At 39.7% G+C, this 13,038-nt stretch overlaps 1 protein-coding gene across 1 annotated transcript in view; it reads left to right on the top strand.

Moving 5' to 3' along the window:
- CNTN5 (contactin 5) overlaps window positions 1–4,188 on the top strand; it is a 407,321-nt gene extending 403,133 nt beyond the window's left edge. Inside the window, exon 23 of the mRNA XM_065397605.1 lies at window positions 4,085–4,188. Within this exon, the coding sequence (XP_065253677.1) occupies window positions 4,085–4,188 (104 nt within the window). The remainder of the gene's footprint in view (window positions 1–4,084) is intronic.
- The last annotated feature ends 8,850 nt before the right edge of the window (window positions 4,189–13,038 follow it).

Genomic DNA, 13,038 nt, shown 5'->3' with positions numbered 1-13,038 from the left:
AAGGTTTTCTATCTGGTGTGCCCAACGGCAGGTGCTCCCTCTCCAGGCTTCAATCCCGTACATCCTGGACTATCTGGTACACCTAAAAGATCAGGGCCTGGCATTCGGTTCTCTTAAAGTCCACCTTGCTATTGGTCTCTTAAAGTCCACCAAAAGCTATTTTGGCTTTTCACCCGGGCGTTTCCGGGCGGTCAGTGTTTGCACATCCTATCGCGAGTCATTTTCTAATAGGGCTGGAAAAGATCCATTCCCCGATGAAGCCCCCTGTCCTGGCCTGGGATCTTAATTTAGTCCTGATTCGTCTTATGGGTCCTCCCTTTGAGCCTCTAGCCTCCTGCTCGCTACTCTACCTCTCCTGGAAGGTCACCTTCCTGGTGGCCATCACTTCGGCTCGTCCAGTTTCAGAGCTACAGGCTCTCACGTGCAAGCTCCCGTATACCGTTTTTTTCATAAGGATAAGGTGCAGCTTAGGCCCCACCCAGCCTTCCTACCAAAGGTCGTATCCCGCTTCCATGTCAGTCAGGATATTTTCCTGACGGTTTTCTATCCAAAACCGCACGCCACCCTCCGTGAGCAACAGCTGCATTTGCTGGATGTTAGGAGGGTGCTTGCCTTCTACATAGACCAAACAAAATCATTCCGCAAAACAACCCAGTTGTTCATCACTCTAGCGGAGCGGATGAAAGGTTCGCCATTCTCCTCCCAGCGGATATCCTCCTGGATCGTGGTATGTATTTGCGCTTGCTATAACGTAGCGAGGTCCCTCCGCCTGTTGTCACAGCGCACTCCACAAGGCCGCAGGCCTCGTCAATGGCCTTCCTGGCACACGTACCCCTCCAGGACATCTGCAGGGCTGCCACATGGAGTTCGGTGCACACCTTCACATCGCACTACGCCATCGTTCACCAATCACGTGGTGATGCGGCCTTCGGCAGGGCGATTCTCCAGTCTGCAATACTTGACTCCAACCCGACCTACGAGGTAAGGCTTGGGAGTCACCTAACTGGAATTTATATGAGCAAGCACTCGAAGAAGAAAGAACGGTTACTCACCTTTGTAACTGTTGTTCTTCGAGACATGTTGCTCATATCTATTCCATTCCCCCCACCTTCCCCTCTGTCGGATTAGCTGTCAAGAAGGAATTGAAGGGGGGTCGGGCTGGCAGGGTCATATATAGAGCACCATATCGGCGCCACTCCAGGGGGCTCCACAGCCAGCCCGACAGGTAGCTGCTAGGGAAAAAGTTCTGACATCCGTGCACGCGGCGCGCGCACACACCTAACTGGAATAGATATGAGCAACACATCTCGAAGACCAACAGTTACAAAGGTGAGTAACCGTTCTTTCTCTTGTATTCTTCACTAACACTGAGCTCTCACAGAGCAGCATCTACCATCTCAACTTATCCTGGAGGGCAATGACATGGCCTCAGTTATTGAAGTCTTCATCACCTCATGGCTCAATGTCAGCAATGTGATATTCCTGGACATAAAGCATTCAACTGGGGCTGAACGCTGTAATACAGCTCCTCAACAATACTGGCTACAGAAAACACATCAATCCTGTCCTTTGCTCTCTACTCTGGCTTCCTATAGAATTTTGAATTAAGTTCAAGATCTTGGTCCTTATCTTCAAAGACCTCAGTGGCCTGAATCCAGAATATGTAAAAGACTGCCTAAAGCTCCAGGATGAAGACTGTGTCACTAATAAAATGGCTGTGAAATGTGCTCCTATAGGAACTAAGGACCATCATAAACTACACCACCTTCTTCTCCAAGTGCAGGACCCATTTCTTTGACCTTGCTTTCTCAAGCATAAACATATAGCAATATATATAAATATATATTCAGAAAATTTTCCTAAACACTCCACTGCACACATCTCTCCCCATTGCAAGAGGAGAAGAGAACAATGACAATATTGACAATTCTCCAGTCATCGCATGTAACCTTGAGTTTACAGATTCATTAAAAATCCTTGCTATGGGGCTTGCAATTTCACATGCCAGTTCCTTTAATATTCTTGGATGGAGATTATCAGGCCTCCTGATTTGATCCCATTAGGCTGTTTGAATTTGGCTTCCACCTTAGATGTTGTAATTTCCACTGTCATATCCTTCTCATTAACCACCATTCCACTTCCCCAAGCTCCTCATTACCCTTATTAAAAACTGAGGCAATGTATTAATTTAGATGTTGAGCCATACATAGATTATCTTTAATTTCCACCCATCCTCAGTGCTTAGTGGTCCCACTTCTTCTTTCCTTATTTTCCTTTTATTTAAAAGGCTAAGAACCTTTTACTATTGGTTTTAATTTCCTTTGCAAAGTCCAGCTCTGCTTGGCTTTTGGCAGTACTCACTTGATCCCTACGCTTTCTGACCTCCAAGAGGTAGCTTTCCCATCTTCCATTCCTTGTAGGCTGTCAGCTTTCTCTTAATAACCTGTTTGAGATGCTGGGTCATCCAGTTTAGTCTGCAACTCTTCTTTGTGAGGTTTTTCCCCTTGCTTGGGGTGCTTCAGATAATTTCTGTAACTTTGACTTCAAGTAACTCCAAACCTCCTGCACATTCATATCCTGGAGTTTTTTCAGTCCAGTCAACTTCCCTAATTCCCTAATTGTTTTAAGTTTGCTATTTTAAAATCAAGAACCCTAGTTGCAGACCTATTTTTGTTTATCCTTCCATTTAGTTTAAACTGAATTAACTCATGATCACTCAATCCAAGATTGTCCTCTATAACCAGTTTTTCTGTGCGGTCCTCGCTACTTACCAATACTAAATCTAAAATGGCATCACCAGAGGACTGCCTGTTTCTCAGGTGCAAGATAAAGGCAAAGTTGCTGGTTGGTATGAGGAAAAGAGAGACTTATCTGAGGAAGAAAAAAAACAGCTGTCTGTTAGGGAGTAGGTAAAGATTTAAGACCACGTCAAGACGGACAACGTCTGTGTATTAGTCGATATTTTGAAGAGGTTAGGGGCTCCTTGGCAAGAGAAATCTGACTTTCAGCCTCTTCATCACAAAGAGCAGAACAAAAACATATCTGAAAATATATGATGGGAGTTGGCTTTTTGAGCAAATATGGCTGGCAGACCCTGGCACACTCACCAGTGAGCTCCAGTTTTTGTCATGTTGTGACATTATTTCAATTTAGTATTGTAGTCAAAGAGCTTGGACTCCGATGTTCAAAGAAATGTATGTTAACTTAATCTGAGATCCCTTCCTCATTCACAAACATGCAGATTTGCAGCCTCTTAGTAAAACCACTTGCAATTTTTCATGCATAGTAAAAAAATAGAATAAAGTAATTTTACCATATCTTAAAACAGTATAAAACTGGTGGGTTATATTAGTCTCACAAGAATATAGGGCCTCGTGTTGTTCTCACATACATTTACAATAACTCTATGGCTTCAGTGGAATTCCTCCTGATTCACACTGGTGAAACTCAGAGCAGAAACACGCCAATAGTGTTCCTATTGAAAACTGGTGACAGTGTGAGGAATGAGATCACGGAGCACTTTATACCAATACTTTTGCACCAATATTGTAACATTTGCTTGGGAACAAACAGTCCCTAGTTTAAAATGTAACTAGCCATGAACACTTATTCTAGCCAGATCCTTAGCTAGTATAAATTGCAATGAAATTTCATCAACTGAAATAACCTGAGGATCTGGGTCCATCCTCTCTTAGACAGCAGCACATACCAGGACATTAATGTAATTATTACTATCATTCTTGTGATAAATATATTTATGGAAATATTCTTCAGTACAATCCCATAAACAGAAATAGTGTTATCAGAGTACATTCATTTCTCCAAACTGATAGCCACTGTGACCAACTCACAAAATAAATTAATTTAATTTTTTCCTCCTAATATGCACATAAAGGCACTCAAATGGTAGAAGTCCAGTAACAATTATGGATGAACGTTTGGTAACCACCACCACCCCATGCACAAGGCTTGTTACCCTGTCAAAGAAAGCTATTAAGTTCGTTTGACATGATTTGTTCTTGACAAATATGGAAAGAACAGTTTATTCCATTTGTTCCCTGTTTGTTTTTGTTTTTCATTTCAGGTGGAAAAGTTACAAGCTCTCAATCCACTTTACATGCTCTCTCTACTTCCTCGACATCTGTAACATTGCTCTTGGCACTGATGGTCCCTTCCACCTCATGGTGAAGACTGCAGACCTTTTTTTTTCGTTGTTTGTTTGCTTTAGCTTGATAACACCAATGGATGGAGCTTTATGTTCATGAAGAAGCTGGAACCCTAAGCAAATGCCTAAAGACCCATAGAAATACACATGGTGCACTTAGAGGAGTGTTGGAAAAATGATAAATGATTCATCAGGTTTTCTCTTCAGTTTTTGTAGATGTCCTCTGTTTGGGGAGGGGACACTTACTGGCCCAACAGAAATATGCAGATTGTATGTAATAAACTTTTGTAAGCAAATGTAATTTCTGTCAAATGTACTTTACTTTTTTAATATGTTTAACTTTGGTGATCCCCAGTTGTGTGCCATTAGTTGTTTAAATAGTGGTGTCTAGTACAGTACATTGGTTTTGTTTGGGTTTTTTTTTTAAATGAGTGAAGTTTGATAAGGACTTTGAATCTAGTGCTTTTGTTGCTTCCCCTAAGGCTGTCTGCTCACAGTGACAAGGCAGTAGGAGAGAAGAAAAAGTTCAGTTATATGGCCCACTGGATAAGTACAGGAAATATTTTCTGGAAAAATGTATGAATATATATTGAATTAGCAAAATTTGTCAATCTGATATTTTGAAAGCACTCCCGAGAAAGAGAACAGAGCAGAGAAGAAGCCATTAATTTTATTGCAAGGTAAACTGGAAATGACTGAACACAAACTTAAAAGGAAATAAATAATTTCTATTGTTTTTCATCAAATATTGTATAATTTAACTGCAGAGGAAGTAAATGTTTATTTTTAATAGAAAAATAAATAATCTAAATTCATTAACAGTGCATATAGCAGTTAAACCACCATTGGGCATTTAATCATAGCATACAGTAGTTGCTAAATGAGCAAATAAAAGGAATGCAAGGAGACAAATCTGCTTTTTTCCTGTCAGTCTTAGATCTTATTTTTTTAGTCCATTTTTGTATGGTACTGTACTTTCTATATTTGGTAATTAAGCTAAAGCTGAAGTATATAAGAATGCATATCATGGAGAGACCATAATATTTCATGGATTGTAGTCATGCAAACATGCAGAGTTCAGTTAGAATATGTTTTGTGGAATGTTGTGGCCCAAATGACATGTGGGTAAATAAGAATTATCAAGCAAGATTTCCAGTTGGCAAGGCTACTGGACCTTCTTCTAGAGCTCACCAGATAGAGACTGATTTTATAGGGACTGTGTGCTAACATCTTTAATCCCAGCCATTCTTCTGCTGTATCAGTCTTTTCTCCACTCTGTAATCAGTTAGGAGGAGTCCCCATTCTAGATCTAAAGGCCTTTCCTCATATTGGCACCTAAGCCAAAATGACCCCTAGTGTATATGGTGTGTGTGGGGGGGGGTTTGTACAGTGTGGTGTGTGTGATGTTCTCAGCGAGGGGACTTTTTACTACCGTGTTTGTAGGGACTGTGCCCAGGATGAACTTTACCTTGATTGCGGTAATCAAGTGTGTTGTGCTCAAATTATTTTATCAGGAAAGTCCTGGTAGCATAACTCTTATAGCTGATTCTCTAACTCTTTTCATAGAGATCTAATTCAGGCACTGGGTTCTCTAACAAAAATTCTATCACTTTGCTTGCTTGTCAGCACATTCCAAATGTGCCATTTCTTACACCTTTAAAATAACAGCCAGGGAAGCACCATAGCAGAGCAGATACTGAAAAGTTGTACAAAACTGAATGAAAGATAGATTTTCATTTTTTATCTTTTTGAACATTTTACAAAAATATTTTCTTCAAAAGCCATTAGAATCATTTTCTTTGTTACCCACTGAGAATTTTAAAGGTTCTATTCAGATCACCCCAGAACCAGGTTTTAAATATTCTTAGTCACCATATTGCTAGGAGAGCAATGATAAGACAATTATCTGAGAACCAAAAGTTTTGAGATAAAAGACAAGAAAAGGACTTCCTTGAACAACTTCTTCTGAAATAACTGTTTATGGTCAAAGAAGGGGGGGTGGAATAGATTGCATGCAATGCACATTGGCTTCTCTGCCATTGCTGATAGAGCAAGTTGAAACAAAGCAAATGCCTGCTATGGGTTGCAAAACAGAAGCATTTCCATTATGCAAGAGAGCTTGCATGACCAGGCTAAAATTAGTCAAATGTAATTCCCTCTGTCTGTACACCAGTGCAGTTCAATCAGGGGTATTCATAATCAAAGGAGTTACAGTCACCATTGGTGGCATTCTAGTCAAACAAATTTCTGAATACACTAAATGGATATGGTTGATGACAAGTATCAAAGTCTGGTGTGGATAAATAGATATAAGCATCAAAATGGTGGTGGAAATATGGAACACACCTTCAGGTCATGTAATTGTATTGCAGGGACACAAGGGGACATGTTTTATATTCAACATAAACAGAATATGTATTTTGCATCTTAAATCTATTAATAAACATGTTTTAAATGTTTAAGTATCTATGTATTACATATTTGTTACTTTGCAGAAAGCAATGTGTCCTTATCATGAGTCATTAATTTTTAGCTGCAAAAAGAGTTTTCCTTTTTTTTTTCTTGAATGAGCTTCTAACAGGGCAGTCACTAAAAAGACTGTATTTTTGTATCACATCGCAAGAGCTGTTTTGAAAATAAAATAATCAAAGAAATTTTGTTTGCAGCCCAAAATAAAGTTACTGTCATGGCCCATCTCAAAATGTTAGCTATATTGTATACAATCTGTATATATACTATATATAATGGTATATACTATGTGAAAGACACAGTAAAAATAATAGTTCCTGTGTACTGTTCTTGTAACATTAGACCTTTTTAATAAATAATTCTCTTTTTATTGACTTTTATCTTATGTCCTATCAGCCTCTGAATAATATTTATTCAGGATAGAATGCCCGTAATATTGTGGATTCTAACAAGGACAGTCACTTGCTTCACATGTCTTTCAAGAAGAAAATAGGAATCAACAGTAGTGCATCTGGAAAATCTGACCAGTAAAATCAAAAGATTTTTTGATATGATGCCTTTATAATTTCAAGCAAATGTTAATCTTCTGGGATTATGTAACTTTGTATTTAAATACAAAAAAATACATGTAAAGCTACATCAAAAACCAAAACAAGTAAAGTAACAGCTGTACCTACCAAACATTACAAAAATAATTTGTACTGGAAATTAGATTGTCTGAGACACAGTTTTTCTCTTTTTTTACTCATGAAAAAGAGATAAGTTATAAGGAAGCCACCAAATGGGATTCCAAGCATATTGAGACATGAAACATTTTTGGATATCTTTGGCATGTACATCAGGCTTTGAGGTGTCACAAATACCCCTTAGGCACACAGGCACAGAGGTGTCTCAATCTTTTCATGTTACATTGAAGATCCTATTTGTTTTGTCTTACACTTGAAACATTCTGTGTGAAAAAAGCACAAGAAAAAGTTAAAAAAAAAACCATTTGTCTTTTATTGAAAAAAATGTAATTATGAAAGACCTCAAGTGCTTCTGTACAATTATAGCATGTCCTTTGCCTTTTGATCATTTGATTTAGGTTTGTTTTTTAATTAACTTCAATCATTGCTTTAGGAATAGGCTTGGCAGAATTTGATTTTTATTTTTTATAATTTCAACATCTATCGATGTCTATTTTTAAGCAATTTTTTTCAATTTTTATTGATTTACATCTTCACAGTTGCAGGAAATTGGGGTAGTGTGGACAATCATCCTTTAATAACAGTAGATATTGAGATTCAAAAAGTTAAAACTTTATAACTGTTAAAATAAATAAAACAAATATCCTTAAATCAAGCAACATTTTTATTACTTTGCCTATCTGTAAATTTCAATTATGATTTGTTGGTTTGTGTGTGTGTGTAGTGAATTTGACATTTTAGCTACATTTACCAATACAAATCTAATCCTTCCAAGCCTATTTATGAAATACATATTGATAAGGGTACATGACTTTGCAGCATAATAATAAATCATAGAAACCATTCTGGAAATAAAAATAGATTCCTACAGCCACCATTTGAACTGAGATTTCAATTGCAAAATGGCTGTTGCTTAAATAGCATATTATATCAGGACTGCCGTTAAATTAGCTATGAATGTCACAGAAAGCTGTAATGACCTGTTTTTGCTGATATGCGTAACAGCGCACATTGAAAATCCATAACCTAGCAGAACTTCTATCAAACAGTAATCCACTCTCGCCTTTCTATGGCCATCATCATAACTCTTCTGAAAATGAAAGACGGTTTCCTTCTTAATTACTTTCTACGTTTTGGAGCAAAACAATGTCAGTGATGAGAGAAAAGGAATAGTGTTGCAATACAGCAGGATAACTGGCTTCAAGCTATTACGTACATCCTCCCCAAGCTTATTCTCTCTGCCTGCTGACATGAAACTGCTTTGGATATGAAGGTCCTGAGCCTGCTGTCACTGATGAGTTTTCTATTGATTTCAATGGGATCAGGATTGAGCTCCTAGTGTATGTGTATATTTTATAATATGTTAACTGAGCCAAAGATGGCATCTGAAATAAATGCTGGCTAGTCCTGGACTGGAAAACATTCTCTGGAAAAACTACTTGCTTGTAACTGCAGCATTCTTAGTGCAACTGCTTAGCAGAGGGTTTTAGTTTCTTAAACAGATTGGCTTAGTTGATTAGCTGAGTGGCTGCTGGTCTTTCCTATCTCTTTCTCTGATGATTGGTCCTTAGCAGAGCAATCCACTGACAATGCATTTTTCAAGGTTCTCTCTTCTCTGTCACCATAGGAGGTCACCTTTACTTTATTATCTTTTTTTTTTTAACTTATTTATTTGTCTGGTTGAAGAGAAGATTTTCTTTGGCAAGTTTTGACCCAAAACTCTCTGATTCTAAATCCTAATGACATAAAAACATAGAGGAGTCTTTTAAACATTAAAAGACCCACTTCTCAAGATGAATTGCAAAGGCAAGCAATATACACATGATCAGGAATGCAGGTGCTTAGCATTCATACAGAATTTATAATAGGAAATTGAATCTGTTGCCTCTCAAGAGTAGAAACCATGTCAATATAAAGACATTGAAAGTTTTTGAAGCATATCTGGGTCAAAGCTTTAGCAAACGCCATTCTACTGTTGACCTCATGGTTGGCCAAGCAAGCTTTTCCATTTTATAATGACACCATTTCTTATCTGCTACAAAGGGAACTTTTCGAGACGGTGAGATGAAATAGTACTTTCTGGTCTCCTTTTAAAAATCTACCATGATATTGATACAGAAATGTTGCCCCAAATCAATTCCTTATTTTTGTGTAACACACACATCCAAATCCATCCTTATTTTAGAAAGCTATCTTGGATGGTGACAGCATTTTATATTTATCCATGTTGAGAATGAAAATCTTCACGTGTGCTTTAGCTGTGAAATGAGTGCCCACTCTCCTGTGTCCATTACATTATAAAATGCATAAGCTGTCAGTTGTATTCATTATTTTCCTTTTAGTTTTGAAATATAAGAGTTCAAGTGTTGGAGACACAAGTGAGCTCTGGATGAAGCTATCACAGATCATGCTGTTTCATTTTAACATGAAAAGTAAATAGGTGATGTTTGCCAATTATATGAAATTTGTTTTTGTTAAAAAAAAGTCCTGAAGATTTGGGTGAAAAGTACAAGTGAAATTAAAAGTTTTGGAGGGGCTGAACATAGAATCATAGAGTTCAAGGCCAGACGGGACCATCAGAGACTCTAGTCTGAACTCCTGTATATCACAGGCCACTAATATCATCCAGCACTTGCACACTAAACTCAACAATTGAAATTAGACCATAAGATTACAACGCTCAAGAGACTTAACTCTTATGTACCACAGTCAGAGAATCGAAGGGACTGATGTGCACCAATGCCTGAGGCCCCTGCAATGGCAGGGAATTAAGTGACATCACAAGGAATGCTGAATAAGTGCCAGATACCATGTACATTGGCAAAAGTAATAAACTTCCCATATATGTTGATGAGGCAAAAACTGCAGGTATTTCTCAGGAAGAAGATTATAGTTGAAATCCTGGACCTAGTGATATCAATGGGAGTTTTACCATTCTCTTTCGTGGGGCCAGGATTCAACCCAATGAATCAACATAGCCAGCCCAATGAACAGGTAAGCCTGGTGTGCAGCAGCAAAGCAGACAGCAAGTATGGTGAGTGGAAGTATTGGAAAAATGATAGAAAATAAAGAAAGAGGTGCAATGATATTACAGCTTGTGATGGCATGCTCTTACTGGTCTTGATCAATCACTCCTTTACTCCAGTTTTACAATGGAGTTATGCCATTTGATTTCACTGCCGTTATATTGGGATACAACTGCTGTAATGCAGTGGTGAATTGAGTCCACTATTGTGTCTCTCAAAATTTTACTACCAAAGTTAATTCAAATGGGCTAAGATATGAACAGTGTCCTGTGCACAGAAAAATAGCAGAGAGCCCATCAACAAGGGCCAAAAAACATAATGACAAGAGGCTTTATACTGAATTGTGGGCAGGTGCTTAGCGAAATATCACAGGGATCATTGCGTATGTCCAGTCTTAATTATTATCGTCTTTAATAATCTAGAAGAAGGAGCAAAGTGAACATTATTTGCTAAAAAGGGAGTCTTGGTGAACCCTAGTTAGCACAGAGGAACAACACAATGAGCCTAGGGAGCAGAGGAACAGAAGGGCTCAGTGCATGCAGGCAAGGGTAGAATAACCCTGGCATAAAATGTGAGGATGAAGCTACCACCACAGTTCCAACCAGGAGGCCTGTCTTCCAGCAAAGTCCACACCACCACATAATAACACAACAGACACCCAGCCATCAAGTCAGGTATGGCCTGCCACAAGCTGGCATCTCACCCAAGCATGCATTGAGGCACCTCAGCTTAGCAGGTAACAGGGAATGTAGCTAATGAGATGGTTTGCACTTCATTGCAAGTTAGCTTCATTTTGTTAGTGATGTTCTAGAAAACACTGCTCACCCCCATTTTATTGTTATGCAGGAACGTGTGTGGGCCCACAATACTGCACCAGTCCTGTGAGCACTGAAGATGTTGTTTTACAGTTTCTCTTAATTCATGTACAATGCCACTAGGCTGCTCATGAAGGATTTGTTATCAGTCATACAGGTGTGTTGGGTTGTTATTCCTCAGTACTTTTTTTTCCCCTCAAAAGTCTCTCTCTCTGTCAGGGACACAGAGCTTTTCACCCCAGTGGCTGTCCTGGCTTTCAGGCTTGTAGTGAAGCTACCCTCATATAAAGCGGCAGAGTGACCTCCTGTCTCTTCGCCAGTCAGCGCTAACAGAGTCAGGTTCTCTCCTTCTCTTTCCCCTACAGGCCTGGCATTGGCTGCAGGTATAGGGGGGGTGGGACTAGCTGGCAGGGGTGCTGGAACAATTTTTATAGTGGGGGGTGTTGAAAGTGGAAACTATGTATTTGGTTATTACTACTTCAAGTCAGGGGGTGCTGCTACACCCCCCACTCCAACACCCTGAATTCCAGAACCCCGCTAGCTGGATCCATAAACTCTCTTTAACCCCTTTTCTGCTGGCGTGAGGTTTCTCGGCACCATCACACATCCTCCCCGCTTATGACCCCATTTAGAGTACATCCCTCCCCCATCAGCTTTCCCCCATCTGATGAAAATAAATTCACATTTAGATGGGCTCTTCCAGCCCAGTGTTGGTATGGAAGGAGAAAGGCTGGAGGGACATACCTCATAATTCAGGAGTTAGTTTCCTTCACGGCATGAAGCCATCAAAGAGGGGTATGGTCTGTGACTAAGGTGAAGTGAGTTCCCAAGAGGTAGTACAGAAGTGCGTCTATAGACTGCGTCAATGCCAATGCCTCCTTTTCAATTAAGGAATAAGACCTCTCTCTTGGGAACAGCTTCCAGCTAATGTACAGATGGCATGCTTGTCGCCTTCCACTACCTGGGATAAGACAGCTCCTAATCCCACATCCGAGGCATTGGTCTGTAACAGGAATTCTTTGGTGAAGTTGGGGCTATATACGACCAGTTCTTGGCAGAGCTGGGCCTTCAGTTTGAAAAGCTTCTTCACGAGCCTTGGTCCACTGGATCATTCTTGGGCTATTATTTTTGAGGAGAGCTGTAAAAAGGGCTATAATGGTCACGAATCCAGGAATAAACTATTGGTAGTATCCTTCCAGGCCTAAAAAACAGTGTACCTGTTTCAAAAGGGAAGGCGTGGGACATGTCTGGAGGACCTGTACCTTACCCACAAAGGTCAACCATGCCATTCCCCAAAGCATACCCGAGACAGGTTGTCTCATTCTTGCCCAGGTGACATGTAGTAGGGTTTGCTATCCTTTGAGGGATTGTAATACAGCAGTTTCGTATTTTAGGTGGTTTTGACAGCTTTGACTGTAGATTACAACATCATCGAGGTATGCAGCAGCATAGCCATTACAGGGGGCAAAGGATCTGGGCCATCAGTCATTGGAACATAGCTGAGGCCCCGTGTAACCTGAAAGGCATTGTACAGAACTGGAAGATGCCAAAGGGGGTGGAAAAGGACATTTTCCCCCCCAGGATTCAAGTGTGAAGGAGGCAGGGGCAACACTAGAATAATTAGTTCAGGGGAGCAAAGGAGTGGCAAAGACCATTATTGGGGGAACAAGGATTTTGCCACACATACCTTTATAGAATGTGGATAAATAATGTCAATAATAAAGTATTTATCTTGTTGAAGCTAGCTATGCCTGTTATTGTGAGCGCTGGCAAATCTGTCAACAACTCCCTTCCAATCAAGAGACTCTGACAACTCTTTTTCAATAGCCATGTCAGCCAAGGCCCTTAACTGGTCACTTGTCATGCAGTTCCTCAGG

This window comes from Emys orbicularis, chromosome 1 (assembly GCF_028017835.1).
Source record: "Emys orbicularis isolate rEmyOrb1 chromosome 1, rEmyOrb1.hap1, whole genome shotgun sequence".
Lineage (NCBI taxonomy): Eukaryota > Metazoa > Chordata > Testudines > Emydidae > Emys > Emys orbicularis.
This window is presented reverse-complemented; position numbering and strand designations above follow the sequence as displayed.